This window comes from Glandiceps talaboti, chromosome 10, assembly GCF_964340395.1.
Source record: "Glandiceps talaboti chromosome 10, keGlaTala1.1, whole genome shotgun sequence".
NCBI classification, from domain to species: domain Eukaryota; kingdom Metazoa; phylum Hemichordata; class Enteropneusta; family Spengelidae; genus Glandiceps; species Glandiceps talaboti.
In genome coordinates, this window is record NC_135558.1 from 16307954 (window position 1) to 16332688 (window position 24735).

At 37.1% G+C, this 24735-nt stretch overlaps 1 protein-coding gene and 1 non-coding gene across 5 annotated transcripts; both read left to right on the forward strand.

Annotated features, from left to right (window-relative positions):
- The first annotated feature begins 1018 nt into the window (after positions 1-1018).
- On the forward strand, positions 1019-23191 carry LOC144440914 (far upstream element-binding protein 1-like). Of its 4 annotated transcripts, XM_078130374.1 has the most exons (20): positions 1019-1155; positions 3397-3613; positions 5064-5103; positions 5577-5635; positions 5894-6023; positions 7058-7223; positions 7819-7917; positions 8327-8377; positions 9058-9151; positions 9185-9210; positions 10217-10319; positions 11534-11631; positions 12160-12349; positions 12864-13018; positions 15675-15847; positions 16727-16811; positions 17585-17849; positions 19102-19179; positions 20622-20833; positions 23050-23191. In XM_078130374.1, exons 1-20 carry the CDS (start codon positions 1072-1074, stop codon positions 23056-23058), a joined length of 2334 nt encoding a protein of 777 aa, XP_077986500.1. In that variant the 5' UTR covers positions 1019-1071; the 3' UTR covers positions 23059-23191. The 4 variants fall into 4 exon arrangements, with proteins under 4 accessions (XP_077986500.1, XP_077986497.1, XP_077986498.1 ...); XM_078130371.1 differs by having other exon boundaries at positions 8327-8422; positions 9058-9210; XM_078130372.1 differs by having other exon boundaries at positions 9058-9210.
- On the forward strand, positions 16334-16492 carry LOC144441852 (small nucleolar RNA SNORA62/SNORA6 family). Its single transcript, XR_013481559.1, has one exon. It is a non-coding gene; the product is annotated as a small nucleolar RNA SNORA62/SNORA6 family (small nucleolar RNA).
- Positions 23192-24735: the final 1544 nt, after the last annotated feature.

Here is a 24735-nt window from a genome sequence, read left to right on the forward strand (position 1 = left end):
ACGTCGCATCTCAATGTATCACGTAGGAGTCACGTGTATAAAACTCCCGGGGGGGGGGGTACTCGGGTGGGTAATGGGTACATGTATGTACCCTCAGTGGTGGACAAAAATTACAGCCATAAACACTACTAAAATTCAAAGTAGGGGTCAAAAGTCTACATTTTAGCCAGAAACAGGGGTCAAAACTCTACAATTCAGCCAAATGAATGGGTGAAGAGTTCCTGCTCTGTATCTAAATGGGAGTTTAAAATCTTCATTTTACTTTTTAGCAGATGGAGATATTTAAAAAATGACTGAAAATCGGAACCCGCCGTGGAAACAACCTTGTTGAAAATATGGGGTCAAAAGTCGTACGTGCATTCAAAGAGGTGGGTCAAACCTCTACAGAATGATTTAAAAATCAATACTCAAAAGTCTACATGAGTCGAAAAAGGGGGGGGGGGTCAAAACCGCGGTGCATACGTATGACACCCTTTCTATGGGAGTTCCCCCCCCCCCTCCCCCGGCGGTGAAACTGTACACAAGTTCTTGTGTAACTCATAAGCAATTCTGTGCTGCTTGGACGTCTACGCGATGCGGTATGGATATACCTGCATTAACTTTTAATGTCAACTAAAAACGTTATATGTCCATTTTTATGAGTCTGTTTGCAGTAACTAATTCCATTACTCAAACAGCCTTGCAAACTTTTCAACGAAGGAGCCTACTCGAGCGCGCCCACATGGCCCACATAGCAAACGTTGTGAACAGCGCCCTCTTGGAAGATTTCTCGAGAAAACAGACGACCCAAGTTACTTACAATTTGGTAATCTTGTGGACATAAGCAGAATTTCGTGTTTTTATTTTTAATAAAAAGTAATTTTTATTTTGACGAACTCTTGATTAATCGAAGTATTTACAATGTTTTGGGAAATAATTGGACGTAACTATTAGATATTCGAGGAAATTCAGTGAATGATTTTTTAACGCTATAATTTAAACTAACTTGTGGGGTCTGAATTAATCGCTGCCGCGTGAGCGTCGATTTGAGTGAGTGAGTGGATCATCTTCACATTCTCTTTTGATATAAAAATGACCGATTACACAGCGGTACCACCTTCAGCGCCGATAGATGCCAATGCTGCATTTGCAGATGCACTACAGAGAGCAAGACAAGTAAGTTTTTCGGTAAAATGAAGGCAGAAATTAGTTGTAAGAAGGTAGATTGTTTTGTAAGCGACTCGTGTGCGTGGCGGCCATTTTGACTCGTTCTTTGTCACGCAAGCAGAAAATTGTACGCCGATTCTCTGTTATTTTGAAGTGATATTAAGATTTAGCGAGGCATTTCGTCAATAATCAGAAAGAATACAAGTTCTCGTCGTTAGTTACGTGTCATTACTGGTGAAGATTGCGAAAAAAGGTTAATGTTTGTAATTTATGAAATTGAAAAGGTCAATGTAATCATGACTCTCAGAATGGTCATGGACATATATTATTTCAAAGGAAGCCAAAGTTGGCGGTGGTCGTCAGAAATTTTCCCGCGTCCGTTTGGCGTACTCGATTAACTTTTGGCAAAAATGTAATGTCTGTGTAGATGAAAGTACACTCGACCCGCGAAGTGATTGGTAACTATTTATGGAGGGAAAATCACGCAAACATTGACAATCATTAATACCCATGCCGCCTTTCTAATTGTAATAACACTGTATAACGTAACAGTAGAGAAAAACCTTGAAAGTTGTTGTTTTCATTATTGAGGTCGAAATATTCTATAGGAGACTGTTTTGAACAGTCAATGTGTAAAATCTTCCAAGTCACAAAGCATATTTTATGTTCTAACATATCTCCAAAAATATGACTACATGTACAATATATAATATTGTATATTGAAAACTTGGGAAATGGCATCTAGCAATAATTTTTTGTTGTATTGACTTAATTTAAAGGCAACATGTAGTTAAAAAACCATAAATTTCACATTTGTTAAAATTTATTTGATATGTTTACTTGAAACCTTCAATAACCCGTACATTTTCAGAAAGCTGTTGATTTTCTCATATGTACATTGTAGATGCCAATGAAATGTCAATATATTTGGGAGTAGTCTTGTGACCTTAAATAGTTGGAAAGAGGCCGTTTTTTTTGGTACTAAAAAAACCCCATTTGCCTTTGAGAGTGGTGTGATAGATAAAACATATCTCAGAGAAAGTTGTTTCTAAATCATGTAAATCTCTACTTGAACTTGAAGCCAAAATGATCTTCCCAATTTGAAATGTTGACTTCATGGAAATACATGTATGTCAAGTTTGACATGTTGTTTTGAACCCATGATGAACCAGCTATAGATGTAATGTTCTGCAAAGGCTGAGGGGCACTGGGCTTATGTATAGCTTATTTATTGTAAACCTTAGAGAAATGAAGGCGAATGGGATTTAAAGAGTTAGGGATCAATAAAATTGAGACTTTATCGAGTGAGATTGTTACCACATTGTTGGTTGAAGACTTCATCTGGTGTCCTTCAGGTGTCCTAAATGGCCAACCATGTTTTGTGTACCTCAGCAGGTGTAAGGTACACATACCTTAGTTTATAACATATAAGGGGAAAAAACATTTTGTAGTTTGTTCTGAAAGTTTGATCTATTGATAGCAGTTATTAAAAGCAATTTTTTGAAGGAAGTACAAATGTAACATGCCAAGGCCAAATGGGTTTGCACTGAAGCTTACAAAAAAAGGTGTTGTTGAAGCTAATATTTATTTTATTATCAAAAGAAGCTCTGGTAAAAGTTGCTTAGATTCCGTACTTATATGTAGCAATATAACTTTGATTAGTAATAATGTTTGAACTTGTTAACTCTGGATAAAAATTGTGAACTAACGACTTGTTCATAAGCTTTTGGAAGATCTTCCAATGAAGTCAGGGTTTCTTTAGGAGATCGTCGCTGTCAGGGCCCCCAGTATCTTGTTCCAGATCTATGAAAGATTGTAGCAACCCTCTGTCCTTGTGCAAGGTTGGGCGAGGCTACATACATGTATGTCAAACTTAGTGGTTCAAACAAAACAAATTTATGCACAAATTCCTGTAAAAGGTAGTTGGGAAAAATTTGTAGAGTAGTCAGTTATTTTTTGGGGGCTATTGACTCTTATCTACATGTGTACGTGTACATCCGTGTAATGGATAGATTTTATGTACAAAAACCCTTAATTTGTCTAATTTGCATATGGCCATTTTCTATTATGTTAATTTGGTCTGTGTTGTCATCCAAAGACATAACAGGACATAATATGAGCCGATGTGCTATAAACATAAACTTCAGGCGAGAACAGTCACACTGATGTATGCGTCTAAGACAATATACTTTATAATGTACTAGTGTCATGAAATACAATGTGACAAAAAGGCAATTATTTATTTTTTAGATAGCTGCAAAGATTGGAGGGGCTGGAGGAGGTGGGGCACCCCCAGCCGCTGTTGCACCGACACCAGCAGCAATGCCAACTCTAACACCCCCCTCAAACAATGACAACAGTATGGGAATGGGAATGTCAATGGTAGCAGCTATGGGTATGCCAATGAAAAGATCATTAGACGATGGAATGGAACCCGAACCCAAAAAATTAGCTGCACAGAATGACCGTAAGTTGATGTTTTTGTTATTTCAAGCAAACTATTTTTGCCCTGTACATGTGAAAGATAATCCTCTTTCTACCAGGGAGGTATTTGTATGTACACATAATATTATCAATTGGTGAAAAATAGGAATGACTTAGTCACTACAATGCCAAGAATTCCTACATTGCATGGAGCATTAGACTTGCATTTTGTGAATTTGGGAATTTTAGATCTTCTAGTAAATATAAACATGAATTTTGATTACAGAAGGGGAGTTTATATCTTATTATGTTTTTGCTGAGGTTTGGGACATCTGTTAATTAGTGTGCCCTCTAGTGATTGATAGCTATGCACAACTGTAGCTACAAATGTGTTGTCAATCAAAATGAATTATTAGTAGGTGGTATAGTGACAATCTTAAATCTCGAGCAAAAGGTTTGGAATCTGTTGCCATGTTAAAACTGCGCTAGTTTGTAACTTTAGCATCATTTTTCAATCAGACAACCACAATCTATTCTCTGAAAACTGTTAAAATACCAATAATGAGACATTGTACAATTGTTTTTAATTAATTTCAATATGCTATAGTTGGGGAAAAAAATGATTTTTTTTCAAGGGTCGATCTTATTCACAAATGCATGTAGTGCCGTAATAGGTCGAAGTCGTGGTCAATGTTGAGGGCACTGTTATCCATAAATAGTGAAGTAACAGGTTGAAATCATGGTCACTGCTGGCTTTTGGTGCAGACCCAAAAATCAATTTGATTACATAGAGCTACACAAAAGGAATTCACCCACAGGAGTTTCAATGCTATTCGAGGTGTACAATATTACAAGTAAAGTATTGTATTTAACAAAACATTATACAAAATGTTCAGTTGCAGCTAGTGCAGTTTTAGCTTGATTTCATTTGGAAGGAATGTCATTCAATTTACTTTTCATGCTGTATGGAGAGAGGAGAATGTGTTTAGTAACATGTTTATTTACAACTGCCGACATCAGACAGTGGACATATGGAACCTGTTATTTATAGGGAAAGTAAACAAATGAATTTGATTAATAACACAGGGCATTACATGTTGGAAGTACAGAGACTTGTATTACATTCCAACATTTTATGACCACTTTACATAGTAGTTCACATGTTCACAAACAAATTTCCAGATCTCCTGGCATTTCATGTACACATAAAGAGGCCATAAAATGGTTCTTATCAAACCATAGTGTGTAATACAAGTCTCTGTACTTCCAACATGCTGTGCCAAGTGTTATTAATCCAATTCATTTGTTTACTTTTGTAACGTGTTCTGTTCTGTTCGTCCACGGCCTGATGTCTGCAGTTGTACGCATAAGTAATCTATTGACCCCATAAATGCAAAGATTTGATGATGTTATAGGACAGTGCTATAGATTGGTGAGAAATGTTTTGAAACATTTCATGTTTATATATGATGTATAAATTGTGTTTATTTCAGCCATTGGTGCACAGTTAGCTGCTCTTGCACAGCAGGCAAGGTAATTTGAACTGTTATTTTATGTCAGACTCTGTGATGCATGAATTTTAAGCTTGCACACACACACACACACACACACACACACACACACACACACACACACACACACACACACACACAGAGATGCACATACACACATTCACATGTACACACATTTACACATGCACACAGACATACAGGTAGACACTTATAAATATATTATAAATATTATGTGTGTGTGTGTGTGTGTGTGTGTGTGTGTGTGTGTGTGTGTGCGCGTGTATGTGTAATTTTTCAATGAACCTTGTGATGCCACATAATGATTCAAGGTGATAATAGTGTTCAAACTATCAAGTTCTTTTCTGATAATACAAAAATCTTATTTTACAAATAAAACCAAGTACAGATGTGGTACACATCACTTTGTCTATCTGGTACTTTCTTCTATCAGAAGTCTAATATTTAGTATATTTATTTCATATTTGAATTTGAAAGAACTGGCCAAGGAGCAATAACAGAAGAGTACTCAATTCCAGACAAGCTTGTTGGTCTTGGTAAGTGTTCATTTTAATATTATAAATATATGACCATTATCTAGTAGCAGAAGAAAACTATATGGTGTTTGACAAACGCAGTTACAAACTCAGACTTAGTCTGCATGTGTGGTTTTTCGCAGGCAGCCAAGATAACATTGTTTTGTAAATGAAAAATCCAAAATAAATACCCAATCCTCATCCATATGGCTGGTTTATTAAGTTTACTTTAAGGTGATGAACTGTAGATTTATTTTCGTAAATTTCTGTGTTATTCAGTTATTGGCAGAGGAGGAGAACAGATTACCCGTCTACAGGCTGACTCTGGGTGTAAGATCCAAATTGCTGCAGATAGTGGAGGAAAATCGGAAAGAGCATGTACGTTAACAGGGTCTGCTCAGGCAATAAAGTAAGTCAGTTCAGTAATATCATGCATCTACTGTCTCTGCCAGAGGAGGTATTGGTGATTTTACCATCTCTCCCCCCCCCCCCCCCCCCCATTAATGGTAGTGTTGTATGGAATTTGCATAACAGTGAACTGTATTATTATGTAAAATATGTTTCTGTGGAATCCACCTTTACACGCCTGAGGAAAAGCCCTGTGTGAACACTTGTTGAAAAATAAAGTCTGTCATTAGGGTATATTTCAGACATCCCCAATTGAAAAAAAAAAGAGTCTGTCATTAGGGTATGATACTTGTATTATTAATGTAGTATATCACTTCAGCAAATTCTTCATGTTGAGAGATTTGCCATTATTTTTTTTTTTGCTTGTGAATGGAAGGGGATCACCACATCAAGAAAGTTACTACAACCCATGAAAAAACACTGGTGCGTTTGTTTGTTTGTTTGTAGTAAACAGGAATGAAACAAGTGTCGTGCAAAGACGCAATGTAATTAGCATCAGTAACTTATCAAAGCATAATCACCACCAGCAGCTAGGTTATCTGATAGAATGTTACATCTTATCACAATTAAGTAAGACTGTTAGTGTTAGTGTTTCATTATACCTTCCATAGATTGTCACGTCAGTGCAGTAAGGTCGTATCTGCTATGCAATTGTATAGGCAGATACGCCCTTAGTGCACTGGTGCGACGACAGATATAAGCAGACTGATAAAGGGTCGCCCAAACCTACATCAGTTGCACCCTTGACTCTTTTTGTATCAGTTGTATTGTTGTTTTTACCTAATTTTGTCAACGGATGAAGTCCTTCCTTAGTTCACTTCATTCAAGCAAATGCACCAGTGTTTTTTCATGGGTTGAATGTCTTGCAGTAGACTGTAAGATACGTTGTGCCGCTCTGATGTGCGAGGGTGCCCTGTCACGGCATACCTTGCTAGTCTTGCAGTTACCAGAAAGTCATATTTGAAAGCAGGATATCATTGCAAAGAATACATGTACATTGAGTTTACCATTGGATTTATTTTGCTTTTCACATAGACATGCAAAGCAGTTGATAGACAACATCATACAGAAGGGACAAGGCCCTCCAGTTGGATCAGATGGAGGGCTTGGTGACGGAAATACCACAATAGAAATCATGGTACCAACAAATAAAGTCGGTCTTGTTATTGGCAAGGGAGGTGAAACAATAAAAAAATTACAGGTATGAAAACTTTATTGTGTACCCTGATTGTAATGTTTCTATAGACGTTTGACTGCTGCATCAGAAGGTGCTAAGAACTTGGTCAGACAAGTCTCTTTTGGTACACACTGTACTGGTTGGCCCTTGTAGCACAGTTTTCCTCCTATAATCGTGAGATGAGTCCTTCTCTGATACAATCTGGCAGATGGGTTGCGTGGGTAGGATATACTCCTCCAAATTGTCGTGGGAGATAGCAGAAATACATTATTCAATGGTTCAACATTAAATATTCATGAGTACAAATGCTATACACTTCAGAAACAACTGTCGTGAATATTCAATGTTCAGTCATTGAATAATGTATTTCTGCTTTCTCCCATGATACAATAGCCCATAACAATGATACCCTCTATATGCACAATATCAACTTGATGTTTTTTCAGAAATCGAAATAATTGTAGGTGATGTGAAAATCATGAAATTACTCAAGAGAATGTATACTTTATGAAAATTTCTCTATTTCCTGGCGCTGACGTTCCCCTTAAATGCTGCATGATGTTTGATCATTAACACTGTTTTAAATTTGGTTATACGTACCGTGTGATTACTTTGACAGGAACGTGCTAAAGTCAAAATGGTCATGATTCAGGATTCTACAACATCAACAGGTGTAACCAAACCACTCAGAGTGTCAGGAGACCCAGAAAAATGCACAGTTAGTATTGATTAGATAGTATTCGCCAATAATTTTCTTCCTTCCGTTAAGGAAAATACAAGTGACCTGAGTCGCAAGATGAGTTGTGACAAAACCCTTTGGTCATGAGTATTTTCCGGCTGAATGAAGAAAAATTTTGGAGAATAACATAATTGCATGTATATCACCGCCAGTGATATCAAAGAAAATTCGGGGAAAAGTAATGACAAGTCTGAACATTTTAATTCATATTTGAACACAGCAGAACCAGTAATGTAGACACGTGTTGTTGTTACATAGGCATGCATTATTGTGCTGCGACATAGAACGACCAGAGTATATATTCCATATTTTTTGTTCAACTTGGCTCATGCATGGTATAAAACATGTTAAACTAATCATGTAATTATATCTTTTTTTCTTCCCACAGCATGCAAAAGAGTTGGTTGAGGAGTTGATTGGTGATAGAGATAAGCCACCTGTAAGATATACTGTTTTGAGCGAACCGGAATTTCCAATGGATGAAGTAAATTGGTTAACAGATAGGGTTGGGGAAGGGAGGGGGGTGTGCAATATAATTTATGGTACCTCTTAAGAGTAAAATCCGATGTAATATTTATCCTGTCTCCTTAGTTTAGTTGTAGTCCAAGACAACCTTGCATTCAATATAACAAATCACAATGGTGATATCACCAACGCCACCTGTCTTGCTGGAAAATTTGCATGCACATTCAACTTCACCAGGTGTTCACCTGTACAACAAGCTACAACACACATACCTATACTTGACATTTCCTTTGACTTCCACTACAAGAACGTGTTCATCAGGCAAAAAAAATAATTGTGTGTTTCTGATATGGCCTCGGAAAATGGATTGGTTGGTTGGGAATTTATATTATTTTAATTCGTCTTGTTAATTGTTTTTATTTTGAGAAATATTGCTTCGACCCAAAAAGAAACAAGTCAATACACCTGTGATAGTGGCCAAGAAGACAAAGAATTTCTGATCTTTTTGTTTTAAACCTGTAAAAAATGTTTAGGGTCGGAGGCTTAAACTGGGTCTTACAGGTTATCGGAAGCACACAATTTTTTCATTTGGCCTTATCTAGATTGAATGAAAATATTTGTATATTATAAATTACAATGCGATTTCTATTGCAGATGAGAGGAGGAGATGGTTTTGACAGAGAATTTGGTGGTGGTCCCCCAAGAGGCGAGTATGGATCAAGGATGGAAGGACCTGGCGGACCAGGTGGTCCTGGTGGTCCTGGGGGTCCGAGAGGACCAGGGGGACCAGGCGGTAATACCTATGAGGTACAGATATATACAGTTATGCATATTGTTGACAATTATTACCCCTGGTACAGACGAGGTACCCCCGGGTACATGTAGTACCTGGGTACAATCCGTGCCATGTCTACAAACACGAGAGTCCTTCACATAGTAATTTCTGTCTGTCCAGATCCCCATTTATACCACAGGGGGCAGTGAGTATGTTAGTGATGATTAGATTTGATTTGCATTTTTTGTGCTTGAGTAAAATTATTTTTCTGTTGTCTTTCTTTCCCTGACAAGTCTTTTCTTCTGATTGAATATTCTCTCTCTTTGCTGACTGAATAAAGACAATATTTCCTTTCTGCTATGCAATTCCCTTTGTCTAAATGAAAACATTTCTCAACTTAAAATTACCCAAGTATGTGTTTCAATCACAGTTTACCTACCAGGGACGATTCGGGGAAAGAAAAACACCAGAAAAATCACTTTCATTCAATCAACCACAAAAAAGCAAATCAAGTCAAACTAGTACTGACATCCTCAGTGCACCCTGTGTCTAGACGGGTTGAATAGGGCACAATGTTGAGCCATTTAGGCAGCATTGAGAAATAAACTGGTATATGCAGAATCAAAATTTGTATTCAGCCAAGTTTTGAATTTCCTGTAAAGGTTTATGTGAAAACCTTGTGTGAAGACATTACATTTTCTACAATCTGGACACTTTGTTGTTGTTTACTATAATGTCTTTCTGTGTTGGCGTAAATTTTTAGAATGTACGTGGTATGTGTATTTTATCCATTGACTGTAGTTGCAATAGTAGGCCTTTCTACAAATTTACATGATTTCCAATATAAATAAAGAAAAACGAATTTTTGGAAACCTGCAATTGTTTGTTTTCAAACCTACTAATTCCCTGAAGTTTTCTTTACCATTCACAACAACTGGTGTTAGTCTAATACTGTAGTTTAGACTGATACTTGCTTATCTTTCAACTCCAGATTTCCGTGTTAACATTCAGTGCATTTCTTCCTAAAATGTTTTTTAGATGGAGGTACCAAGGTTTGCTGTTGGCATTGTTATCGGTAGAGGTGGTGATATGATTAAAACTATCCAAAGTGAGAGCGATGCCAGAGTACAGTTTAAACCAGGTAAAGGAGATTTATATAATAATTGCATCTATATTTCCAGGTAACAAGAAACAAAGCAAAAGCTAATTTGAATGACTGAACTAAGTTTTTAGACGCCTGCTGTTCAAAGTGAATTAATATGTATTTTAAAAGTCACTTTTTTTTCAAATTTTTGGTGGCATCCTGAAGGGAGAGACAGATAAAAAGTAGTATAGATGCCATTACAATCTACCGTGATTTTGTTATGGAGCCCTGGTAAAAGTGATATGGAACCCCGGGAGATTTCATCCACTTAGCACCCTTAAGCAAGAATTCTGTAGTACATAGATAGTTGATTATCTGAACTTGTTTGGGGACATACATTTTGTTTGGATATGCAAACAAGTCGGTTGTATAATTTGTGGTTGGTGCATAATTTTCCATGTCTGAAACAATTACACATCAAGAGCAAAGGAAAGACTAAAAGGGACGATTGTACAATGTCACACAAGCTTGATAAACAAACTCTTTTAGGCCAACCCCCCCCCCCCCCCCCCCCCCCCCCCATACAAACATTCCCAAGTGTGACATTGACACCCTTATAAATGGTGTATATCCATTGTGGTAATTGTAGAGGTCAAACCACTATGATCTGTACAACTTTAAAACTTAGTAAACACATTACAATACTAACTGGAAACCCACTACTGTATATCACATTAGAAGTAAATTTTAGTGGACATCTCGGTAGTAAATACAAAACCTTCTATCATTGAAGGTGTGAGTGTTTTCAAAATCTGATTTAAAGTGCAAAAATGAAGTTAAGCAATTGCATTGATGCCAGACTTCATCCCCGTGTAAGTGAACAAAGTTCGTTTATTGAGCTTGTGTGACATTTTGCAATCATCCCTAAGACAAGGGTAAAGTTAGGTGAACAGAAGATCACATACAAAAACAACAGTGGATGCCTCTCATGTAGATTATGGTAACACACTGATCAGTTTGTCGACGTGTGAAAGTTACTCACATAGTAAATTGTCTGTTTCTAATAACATAGTAGCTTGGACACTCAAACAATTACCTTCTTTTAAGTGTCAATAAATATGTTTGGGATCTCAGTGTTTTTGCTCTGATCAATTAGCAACCTTTAATTACAAAATGTATGTCACACCATGAAGCATGTCTCATTGCCAGAACAAGCAAATTCAATGCTATTTGTTCCAACATTGTAACTTTCGTATGTGTTCATTTGACAGATGATGGTGGCCAAGACCGGATTGCTGTGATCAGTGGATCACACGATAGAATAGATGCAGCTGTTAGGATGATAGAAGAGCTGATTAGTAGTGCTAACGTAAGTCAAACAAAATATCTCCAGACAGATCTTTACTCCTTATCGAGATTCAGTGATACTTGCTGCAAAATGTCTAAATTCTTTGTAGTTTGTCAATTATAGGAGAGATGCTAGGTAATGCTAAATATTATGATGTATGTAATAACCAATTCTAGGAGAGATGCTAGGTAATGCTAAATATTATGATGTATGTAATAACCAATTCTAGGAGAGATGCTAGGTAATGGTAAATATTATGATGTATGTAATAACCAATCAATCAATCAATCAATCAATGTATGTTGGCAGGAGTGAACTGGGGCTCTATAGTACTTTGATGGTATTGCCCCAAACATGACCCTTGACTATGTACGTGACAACCAGTATTGGTGCTTGCAAGTCTACGATACAGATACAGAACTGGATTTATGTTTGTTCAAAACTGATTTTATGTGTGTTCAATTTGCTTCTAATCTTCGTTGAGCACTTCACATTTTTGAGGTTGTACACTTTTGAAATGCATTTTGTCTATTACTTCAATCCCAATAGAAAAGAGATGAACAAAGGCGTCAGCAAGGAGGAAGAGGTGACCGTGGTGGTTTTGGCCCACCCCACAGGGGAGGTGGCAGTGGTGGTGGTGGTGGTGGTGGTGGTGGTTTCAGAGGTGGTCCACCAGAGAGATGCGATACCATTACACATGAAGTTCCTGCCAATAAATGTGGACTTGTCATCGGCAAAGGTACGTACACTGTTTGAATGGGACGTCGGTTTGAAAAGCTAAGACAGAAATTAATACCGTTTGTGACATGGTATTGATACATTAATGGATGTCGATAATTACACTCACAGTAGGGCAGCAGCATCTCTGTGTTTAGACCTGCAAAACGTTAGTTTAGTCTTGAATAATGACACTGACAGTTGGGTAGCATATCTGATAACTCATCTTGTGTATGTACACCTGCAATATGTTCTGGTCTACCAATCTTGAAAGGATGCTTCAGCCTATACTATTGAAAGATCCATAAAATATGGACTTCAGAAGTATAATATGATACATTAAATCTCACTGTGAACACAAATAAACGTCACTGGTAAATGAAACAAGGAGCATTCAAACTCAAAACTAATTCATAGGAAAAAACCTGAAAGAATCTGAAATGTGTGCCACCTAATTGAAATGCTAAACCAGTAATAGAAATGTGTTCATATTCACCGTTTGAGATTCATTTTTGACTTTCATTTTGTTTACTTAGGTGGTGAAACAATCAGGGGTATTAAAGAAGCATCTGGAGCACACGTTGAGCTAACAAGGAACCAAGGACCAATGGGTGAAAAAGTTTTCACAATCAGAGGAAACCCACAACAAATACAACATGCACAGCAACTCATTCATGACAGAGTCTCAGGGGTCAGTACATCTCTTTCCCTAACTACCGTGGAAAATTTATTTTAAGGTGAAATTTTTTGGGGCCTTTCTCAAATCATTTCAAGATTACAACGTAGTTGCAAAATGCTGTGTAGAACTTCGAAGACACAGCTGACTTAACTGTATATCAACTATAGTTGAAACAAGTAGAAAGAGCAACAGTGTAATGTATTTGCAGCATACAATATTTCATCTACATACTGTACATCTGGAGAATCCTTTGCAGCCTGATGGTAACACAGCTTATCCAGGGTTAATGTATGGCTGATGCAAGCATTAGTCTAATCCTCTTTCTACCGGAGGCTATTTGTTTGTAGATAAAAAAAACTGCTAGTTGGGAAAACAGGATTAAGGTTCCCAGTTACATTCTCATGCTGTCATGCTTGTGAACAGTTAGTTCCAGCCAGGTGTTGGCACTGAACTTCATGTAGTCGAACGGTAGCTGAGGTGTGAAGTTATTTTTGAGGTGTATTCCACGAGAGGTGGAAGGGGAAGTGGGTCACATGTTCACCTGACACTAATCTAAACAATACTTTCCCAATTTATGTGATGGTGATTTGTTTCGTGGTTTTGCTTTTGTACATGGTGAACCTCCAGAGATGAGGTTATACATGTATGAAGCCCTGATTAACAAGACTGCACCAGGCTAGAACCCGGCATTGAGGCTGTATTCAGTCAATGATTGTTGGGCGTACTATGTGTGCGATAGAAATCCAGCAAGTTTTTCGCTGACGCCACTAGAACTCAATATTGGGTTCCGTGAGTGGAGTTCGATAGTAGGGCTTGCTACAAACATTCTTGGTGATGTTGTGTTATACTGTATCTACCATCCTACCATAATTACCTGATTTGATTTAATGACAACTATGAAATGTTTTTTTGTTGTTAATGTGCCATTTGTCACGTCGCCCCCTTTGCGATCAAATCTAATTATTGAAACATTTAACCCTTTCACCACCAATGGCCTCATGGGATTGTGTGTTGTCCACCAGCCCCCTCACTAACATAATGTGAGAGTGAGTGTGGTGTAATCAAACTGATATAAAAATATTTAGAGTTGCTTATTTTTTAAAAATAAGGTATCATTTGAATGGAAAATAAATTTTCTACATCATAGTAGCAAATACATAAATTCAAATATCACACACATAACCGAAATATGGATTAATGTAATAAAATATTAATAAAACAAGCATAGGTTGTTTATTTATTGACATATCACAAATAAACAAAATATTTATATTACAAACAAAATTCAAATTACCAACATTTATGTTCCTACAAAACTTCTGTATACTGGTTAAATGGTCAAAATCGGCGAAAATTTGTCAGAAAATGTTATTTTTAGTCGTAATAAATTTGAACGAAAATAATTAACGGCTCACTAATCCGATTACGACGCAATAGTCAGCCCCACACCGGCAATCAAAGGGACAAAAATATCTGAAGTCGTCGCCCCAATACCTTCTGAAAAATCAGTTTGTGTAATTATATATCATTATTTGACAGAACAACAAAAAATTATCACCAAATTTATCCTCAAAATCAGTAAAAAATGCCCTCAAGTTGGTAGTTTACGAGTCCGAATCGGGACGCCAACGTGACGCTTTTCGCCGACATGTTTACCCACAAAAGCAAATCTGCAGTCGGGACTTTGAAGTTACGTTGCGATAATCTGATCCTTCCATATACTGCATCGAGTTCACGCAGCCATCTCCTTGTATAAAACATCGTATTCATAGTCAAAATTGAGTGGAAATTTCTACGAACAGCACCTTTATTTACATTGCAAACGATGTTAGGGGAGACAGATTTTGCCTCAGCGATGTTGAAATTTGAATTTTACATTGAAAAACTCGCGTAAAAAATCCGATCGGAAAATCGCCCATATCACGAGTAAGTTTCCCTCCACTGACCTCTACACACTGAGCTAATACAAATACAAGTCATTATTGAGCCGTAACAAAAAGTAATAAAACCAAAATAATCCACTATATAGCCCAAAATTACCCCCAGAATGTTAGCATGGGCGTCGGCACGGTCACAAGATTGCGTAAATTTGAACGACATTCAAAAATTCAACCGTAAACTGCCGTCGGCAGCTCAAACGGCCTTAGCGGGAATTTGATGCTTACATACAAGTACAATGTGTTCCCATAGCTAAACACTTGTATTCAACGATGTATTTCAAGTCAAATTCTGTCGAAATATCCAAAGATAGTGACATAATTTATATCGTAGGCCATGTTATGAGAGCCGTTAATTACTTCCGCCATGTTGAAATTCGATTTCGTGAGCGAAAAACGCACAAAAAATTACGATCGCTCGTCATTTGGATCGTACTCGAGATACCGTTCACTGTCATGCTTTCAAAATGGCTGTGTAGATAAACAAGGCTAATACGCATGTGTGGAACTAGTTATGGCAGCAATTTTTGCAGCAATAGCTGCCGTTAAACGGCATAACGGCGAGGTAGGTGAATGAACTTTGGCGTTCCCGCAATAGCGGGAATTGGTGGGCGCCCTAGAGCGTTCCCGCAATAGCGGGAATTGGTGGTGAAAGGGTTAAGATTTTCCTTTTATTCTGTCCAATTCGGATTTTATAATCAAACTTTTGTATTCAATCATTTAATCAACAGTTAGGACCTGGGGGACCAGGAGGACCTGGAGGCCCAGGAAGGCCAGGAGGACCTGGTCCTCATGGAGGTCCCAGAGGACCACCTGGTGGACCTGGAGGTCCCGGAGGACCAGGCGGTCCCGGTGGGCCAGGTGGACCTGGCCCAGGAGGCTACAACCAACCACCTCACCAAGGGTATGTATGATTAGTGCACTTGTTTGATAGAGTGGATATGGCATAGAGTGAAGTCTCACTGTACAATAAATACTGCATATATGTATTCTAAGAACATGTTATAATTTTTGGTGTGTTATGTATCTCTTGATCCATGGTGCAGAAAATATGGGTCACAACTTTCCAAATCACTGTTATATTGTATGTGTGTCTCATTCAATTGTTCTGGCTGTACTAAATCATTATACTCTGAATTGAAAAAAAAATCGGCCTGATGTGAATTCATATGCAGGAAAGTAATTATAACATTAACACCATCAATAAAATCATCATTACTTATTCAAGACACAAAATGTATATTGTCATAGCCCCCCCCCCCCCCCCCCAGCCTCTACATTGGTGTTTGTCTGATGAAATGTATATAATATTTAGATATGAAGTACTTGTTAATGATATAGAAGATGAGACGAAGTTGTGTAGTTTATGATTATGATTTTCCTTGACAAGTCTGCACCAGGCTAGAACCCGGCATTGAGGCTGTATTCAGTCAATGATTGTTGGGCGTACTATGTGTGCGATAGAAATCCAGCAAGTTTTTCGCTGACACCACTAGAACTCAATATTGGGTTCCGTGAGTGGAGTTCGATAGTAGGGCTTGCTACAGAAGTATCGTTGTGATTACTTTCCAAAATAAAAATTTCATTTTACACTGAATCCATTTTCCAAATGAAAACGGGTCGTTTTGAAAACAATCCATTTTCGGCAATGTTTTCAAAATCATGCCCTTCGACTTGGAAAATTTAAAGACGTTTTACATATTTAAAACTACTGAATTCTTAGTGTGAGTAGGATTTGATTTTTCACGCCAACAAATGTATTTATGACTTAATCATTTTACAGCGGCCCAGGACAGGGACCCCCTGGACCACCACAGGCGTTTGCCCCACAGGGATTCGCAAATGCATATCAACAGTGGCAACAACATGTAAGTGGCCAGATTCTAATCTTGAAATTTATGTGTACCGTTATTGAACCAACCACCACAACTAAAGTTTTCTCTTACACATTGCATCATTCACATTACCAAACTCAAGACAACAGGATAGAATTGTATTGGACTTCAGTAGATTGGTAATATGTGTTGATATCTTTAGCAAGTTAAACCCCATTGTTTGAATCCACAGTCTTAGATGCTACAGTGAAGCCATACAGATTTTATAGGATGATTCTTTTGTTCAGGACCAATTTTTTTCTATACATGTACCTCTCTCATACATTGGATTTTCTCTCCAAGTCTTAACCCGATGTTTGATTTTAAGTAATACAATATATTCTTATGTCAGCAGTGACTCAAAGATGGAAATCGTCAGTCAAACCATTGCACTTTACATCTACATTAGACTCAACAATCGTCTTGATTTTTTTTGTTATTTATCTTTGATACTATTTTGTTGATGAAATAGAATTAAAACATGGTGTGAGTTGCATGTTCGATGAAGTCAAGATGACGTCGGATTATATATGTATGTTCAAATGTTCAGTGAGTAGTACGTGTTCTGTATAGAATGCACTGTACATGCTGATTATTGTATTGCATGTTATAGGTTATGTATGTGCATACAATATTAGTAATAAATAAAAAGATGTTTAAGGTTTTTTAGGAATATGATAAAATATATAATAGTCTGCGTCCGAATACAGACTACATCTACACATATGTCTGTCTTCAGTTACTCATTCCGTTCACATCATTTACAGAATCCTCATGATCCTAGCAAAGCAGCTGCAGATGCCAATGCTGCAGCATGGGCTGCATATTACCAGCAGTACTACCAGCAACAGCAACAACAGACGACGACACTTAATCCATCTCAAAACCAGCAGCAGCAACAACAGCCCCAACAGCAACAATCCCAACAACAACAACAGCAGCAACAACAGCCGCAGCAAACGTCACAGTCATCGTCAAGTTCAACAGCAGCTAGCAGCAACACAAGTACTACAAATCAGAATTCTAGTCAAGGTATGACATTTCAAGTCACTTGTTCTTGTTGAAGTGCAAAGACTATGGAACATTGTTGAAATTTTTCTCATGTTGTACTTCTTGTATAAAATGTTTGTTGATTGATTTGTGCAGCTTTCTCTGCATATGACACTTGCTTGGTCATGTGCCATACCTGTTTTTAAACTAGTATGCATAATTCAGGAAAGACTCTAGTAGTCAGCAGAGTTGCCGGTTATTGGTGAAATGAGTGGTGCAAAGTTGTCTGCAAAAACTGGCCCAGGACTAAAAGTGTTGGATTAGCCCCATGGAGATATCCACAAAAATTGGCAGTCGTAAGATAAAGTTGATAAGCTTGCATTGTCTAATGTTTTGTAACTAAAAACGGCATGTTGTTGATTTGTTGCTGGTGTTTTGCATTTGTTGTCTTGTTCAATTCACAAAGAGCTAAGTCGGGGTAGTGTTTGTGTTTGAACTGTGTAGTAATATTTTTTCAATGAATTACAAACAGTTGGTTTCCTTATCAAAACTTAATGATGCATGAGCTAATCCAACACTTATTTCAAAGGCCTTGGTATAGTAGCACATCTCATCATCTCATTTAATCTTGCATTTGCAGGAACCCAGGCAAAAGTGGGGCCTAGTGGTCAAGGTGACTACAGTGCGAAATGGGCTGAATATTTTAAATCACTAGGCATGTACAGTCTGCATTGTGTTGTTGTTTATTTGTTATCATGCCCAGACAAGTTAAGATAAAAAAAAAACACCTTGTTTACTCTCTTTTTGTCGAATAGATACACATGTTCAAGTAATAAACCCAAAATGTCATAGTGATAAACTAGCATCGCTGTAGTCATTTTAGAAATAAGAAAACCTTTATTACTGAGATGTTTGGCATTCACACTTTCTTTGAAAAAATATATTGAATTTTTGACATGGCTGATTTGAATGTCGCAAACTTCCTTGTGGATTGCGAGGGCAGAAAAATGTTTGTAAAGTAAGCAGTGGTGAGTTGACGAGACCCTGTAAGTGTGGTATATAGGTAAAATCTATTGTGACATTGTAATGAGAGGATTGCGATGATGTCATTTACTTGGTGATCAAAAGAATGATAACAATGTTTGCAGTCGCACAAAACTAACAGATAAAGGTTGCCTTTGCCTTGTAGTAATGGTTGCCGATCGGTGTTGTAGTTGCAGGATTAGTGAAGGTGGACAAATATTTCAACAGCCTAGACAGTTACGTTTATGATCAATTTCTCTCTCTTTTTCAGGTTCTCAGGCACAAAAGACAAATGATGGACAACCCGATTACACTGCAGCATGGGCTGAGTACTACAGACAGCAGCAGGGTCAGTATTACATCACAGAATGATGTACATGTGGGTTGTTTTTGTGCCACGGCAAGTAACTTGGTAGAAATAGATAGCTCTAACAAGAGAGATGGGCAGGAAAAAACCCCACCAATTTCAGATATTAAAGGGTCGAAAAAAGGGAAATTGCAAATTGCCATTTTGAATGGTGCATTATGGGAAATGCATAGGGCAATGGCCCCAATGAGTAAAGGCGAACACTTTTGTAGTGGGTCAAATTAGAGAAACTGTTATTGAACAGTAAAGGATAGGGGAACACCAGGTTTTGGAGTGTCTCAAGAAAGTGTGAATCAAATCTCCACAGTGTTGGCCAACTGTACTCCAGATGGCACACTTAGTTTTGATTAAGATGCAACCCCCGCAACCCCCCCATCCCCCCGAAAAAAAAAACCAGACCTGATAAAAAACATGATGAGTCATTGTCATGGATATTTGGAAAGTGAAGGAAGATGAACTCAGGAGTGAAGGTGTGTCAGAGATGTGCATAATGCCCCAATATCCTGTAATAGAAGTGTATTTTACTAATGTGGTGAGTGGTCACATAAAGAAGGTAAGCGTATCATATACTGACCCTGCTGAATAGTTAAGATTCGTCTCTTGATAAAGTGGATGTGGGTGATCCTGCAATGTTATGGTAGGGTGCTCCTGAATACTTCTCTCTAACAAACTAGATACTACCTTTTGCACATTACAAATATTGAACACCGGGCACTACCTGTAAGCTATTCGACACAAGCAAGGGACTTGCGTAAAATGAAGGTATAAAATATTCAAGTTTGGCGTAAGAATACATGGCAAAACGGATAAAAACATTGTTACCCACACTACCTGACGTAAAATTCTTCTTACATTGTAGGCTGGACCTAGCGTCCTGAAAATGCCTGCTAAATATTAATTACCTACTTTCAGAGATTCTTTCATATTCTAGGAAATTAAATATAGTCTCTGAAACAGCAAGTCTATTAATAGAGCAGGAGAAAGACTCCAGGTGTCTACAATACATTCACAGTTACGATAGTTTCAGTGTATAGATGTGACAATTCCCATGATGTGTGCCAGTGTGGTGTACTTTGGGTATATGTTTATTTTAGTGCTTTGGTTTTCTTTGTAGTACCAGAGCGTGTAGAAACACCACAAACATGACTGCAGATACCTCAAGTCCCCACACTTGGTTCATCAAGTGTCGTGGAATTCTTATTACACATGTTCATCAGAAACCGCAGATTTAGTTTGAGAAAAATGCAACTGCATTCATTTGATTTGTGTATATTGACCAATCACGTGCTTATTTGCACATAGGTATGCAAGAATGTTTTGTGTATTGCACTGCAGTGTAAATACCAAAAGTGTGCGCGTGCTCTAGTGTAAATAATGACTGGTATATGTAATTAAGCGTGTTCCTGTCTTGTGTTCATCAACAGCTGCACAGGGTGGTGGAGGAGGAGGAGCAGGAGGTCAGACTGCCGATTATAGTGCAGCATGGGCCGAGTACTATAGACAGATGTATTATGGTCAGGGAGGAAATAACCAACAACCTGGAGGTCAACAACAAGGTGGCCAGCCACAGCCTCAGCAACAGCAGCAGCAGCAGCAGCAGCAGCAACAACAACAACAACAACAGCCACCCCCACAGGTAGGTGGAACTGATGAACCAATAATTCATAATTCTAACTGTTTATAAATGTGTTCTCATATAATGTTTGAAAGCATTCTAATTTTATCAGAAAGTTGAGAGATTCAAAGTTATGTTTGTAATTATTATAACTTACCTAAGCTGACTATATACATGTATATATATATAGTTAAGAGTTATGAAATTTCTTCCTATTTGAATTTTTAAATGTTATTCTTTTTTTCTAAATGTTGAATTTCTGTCTTTAAAATGCATGTTAAATGGATAAAAGATCTGTGTTGAGAAATAAAACTGCATGTTTGTTATGTTTGTCAGTTCTCTGAAATTGTAAATATGTCCCATCATTATGCAGTAAATGCATGGCTTTTTCTATTTCTGTTGTCTTATTTTGTGTTGAACAGTTATAAATGAACATTTCAGTAAAAAGGAGGCTTTTAGCTGACACCCTCAGTATGTATTTGAAACTCTACTTTGTTTTCCACAACTGCCCTTATTCTCAACTTACTCAAGTTGTTTGTATTTACTGAAACAGATATGACACTGGTAATCCAGCCTTCAGTTTACTAAGATAGATGCAAACTAAATCTGTTGTTCTTCAATGTGGTAGATTACACAAGTGGGCGATAGCAGTTGCTCTGTTGTGCAATTGTAATCACCCTGAGGTCAACATACATGTAGTTTAAACATTGGAAGTCCAAAACAACACTGCAAGTTCTTGTAATTATAACTAGTTTTCAGAGACGCCTCCCTCCTGAGACTATAATTAAACCAACATCCATTCAATAGCATATCACTGCTGTATCAACATGTTGCGACAATAGTTTTCAGTTTGTGTCTATCTTAGAAAACCGAAGGCTCAACTTACCAGGGTAATGTAATCATCAGAATTGGCTTATAAAAACTTGTGACCAAAATCATGAAATCTTTTATCTCTCCAATAACCAAAATATGGCATATTGTTAGTCATCACACGGTGAATGTGTGCAATGCTAATATAGTGTTTGATCACTAAGCAGTCATACATGTTTCAGCAAGTACAGTCGCAGAGTATAAATAAGTTGAAAATAAGAACTAAAATAAAGAAGAAATAACAGCAAATTATAGTTATGAGGGGCTTTACAAGGCAATAGAATTGATTCACTAATTCGTTTTAGCACTGAACTTCAAAGAAATTTGATGACTCAGTCTCGACTTATGGAGACACTTTCTTGACGGTAAACTATTTAGTCTCAAGTGAAGTTTCAGTCAAAAATATTTGTCCCACCAATATTATTTTGTTATGTCAACGGAGAAAGAAATTTGAAGAATTCAAATCAATATCTTTATTTTGGAAAATACCCTATTTTGAGATTATAATTGTAAAGACTTCATGGATAGGGTAAATTACTGAAAAGAAAATGACGTGAAAATCTACATAAGATGAAATTCATGCTAAAAGCTTTCTTGTTAAGAACCCCAATCTTGCTTTCAAGCGTTCATCTTTTGCTTACATTAAGTGTACATTCTCTAGTACTCTATGTTATGTTTTATGGTTGCCACTGTTTGTGTTTGTGCCAACATTACTTGATGCTTCCATTACTTACAATTTTTGTGCACTGCTCTCCTTCATCATGCTCAGGGACAACAACAACAACAACAGTACTGACTCCAGCCAGCCTGCCAACATGGCTAAATCATTCCACAGTTAAGGTGTGGGTTATCTCTTTTCTGCCCAAAGTGTTATGTTTTTGTGTCTGTCTTGACCTACTAATCCAAGATTTCATTGATTGATGTTATGTTCAAATTTTCATTTTTTTTACCCGCATGTTGATGTTAAATTACTCGTAGTTTCATTTTTTTTGCTATTATTAGTTTGTGCTTTCACATGCCATGCATCTCTCCTTAGGTTAGATGTTCTCCTTGCCAATTCTGTATTGGGAAGGCACCCCCAGTCATTATATCACCCCCTCTGTTTTACAGTTTCTTCACCTCCTTTTATCCACTGCCATCATTGTCATATAGCTTGTAATGTATTATTTGAAATAATTCTAACACTTGTATGTTTTTTCAGTTTCTTGTCCATCTTGCCATGGTCATATACTACATCGTTAAATGTTTGTTGTTGCTAACGAGTCAGACTTCTTCCTGACAGCACCCTCTCTTTCAGCTCGACGGAGACGCCTAGGTGATCGTTCATTATTAACACGATGCCCCCTTTTATTGCCTTATTCCTACAGGGTCAGTAAGGATCTATATTGCCCTCTTGTGCATTGCATAATGACTTGTATATCATGTGACATGAAAATGGATTCTTGGATTACCTTGTTTCCAGTGAAGAAAATGCCTTCCCTCATCAACATATATGTCCTAGCTGTAATTACAACTTTACCAAATGAAGACGTGTTCTTCCCATTTAAGAAAAAATTGAAATTTAAAGTAGTCCCTAAAACTGATAGTAAACTAAGAGTTGTAGTAGATTAGGGGATGATATATATTGTGCTATTCACATGTGACTTTTAGATGTTAGTTTTATTTCCAGTATAATGTATGGTTCAAATTGTTATATGACTTTCACTCTTTGCACAAAAGATTGTTTCATTAAATTGTGTAGTGAACATTGTTGCCGTATCTTTTCGTTCTTGTTCCATTGTAGCTGAAAAAAAAAGCGTTAAAGGTAAGGTTAGATTGTTTAAGTCATCTATATATCAATATTGTCTTCACCATGACTGTTATCATAGTAGAGTTTGTTTCGTATCATCATGTACTTTATCGACCAATGTAGACACTGTAAAAAGTTCTTCCAATTTATATACAAGGAGGACGAATAAGTTAGTTGACCTGTCTTTTGCTGATGTTATTATTGATGCTTTTATTGTTCTACTGTGTAACTACTCTACATTTGCAAAATTGAAACATTTAGGGTTTTATTTTTAATTGATAAGTGTTATTTGACACACATGCACCCTGTATTACACTGTAACAATGACTTCCATCTTTTTGAAGTGCATATGTTGCTTGCCATGTTAGTTATCCATAGTGCATTTATCATGTATTCATGAAATATATTTGTATTTCTTGCATTTTAATAAAGTTTAACAAGTGTTCTTGTGTATTTCTATCGATTGGTATGCATTGCATATTTTTGTTTTTGGATATGTTCTTCTTTTCTTAGTAGTTCACTCCATCGCTGTGCGCCTATCGGTGTTGGAAAGTTTGGAGACGTGCCTGTACTGGCTTAGAGCTAAAAGGACAAGAAACAATGTCCCAAGTAGAATAAATGTCCAACCGTTTGTGCATTCGCCAGTGTTCTCTGTGTTTATTGCCCCATGCATATATATCTATATGTAATATCACATTGATAGTATTTAATTCCAAATTGTATAAATGATTAAATATGTATGCCTTTGCGTAAATGTTCTCTTGTTATTTCACATGCATATATATATATATATAGGTGTATCTATGTGACTGGATTGTTTTTAACCAATTTCCCACAACTGAACGCATTCATGAAAGCTTGTCCATCTATGTCATATTTTTATAATGACTGTATTGAAATCTAAATTGTGTAAAATATTACTTATGTATGCCTTTTGCCTAAATGTACAATTGTTGTTCCCTATGCTTATACACATATACCTATGTATTTCATCATGTCTCTCAAATATAATGCTCTATTACAAATTTTGAAACTGATCAAATTGTATGTCACGCTGTTTCTGAATTGCATTGCTTGTGCATGTATTCTTGCGATGTTTTTGGAATTCAGTTTCAGCGTGTGGAAAAGGACTGCAAATAAACAGGTAGGGAAATATTCAGTGATAACATGATGTATTTTTTTTATCAATGATAACCATATTTTTTATGAATCGTCATCTGTTGAATGAATTGAATGATTTTGTTATGCTTAATAATGTAGACAT

Bases quoted from the DNA above. Each gene is read 5' to 3' on its own strand.
- LOC144440914 (XM_078130371.1), top strand. From the start codon at position 1,072: ATGACCGATTACACAGCGGTACCACCTTCAGCGCCGATAGATGCCAAT. The intron at 3,614-5,063 runs GTAAGTTGATGT...TGTTTATTTCAG, and splicing joins ATTAGCTGCACAGAATGACC to CCATTGGTGCACAGTTAGCT. The intron at 17,850-19,101 runs GTATGACATTTC...TCTCTTTTTCAG, and splicing joins AAATCAGAATTCTAGTCAAG to GTTCTCAGGCACAAAAGACA.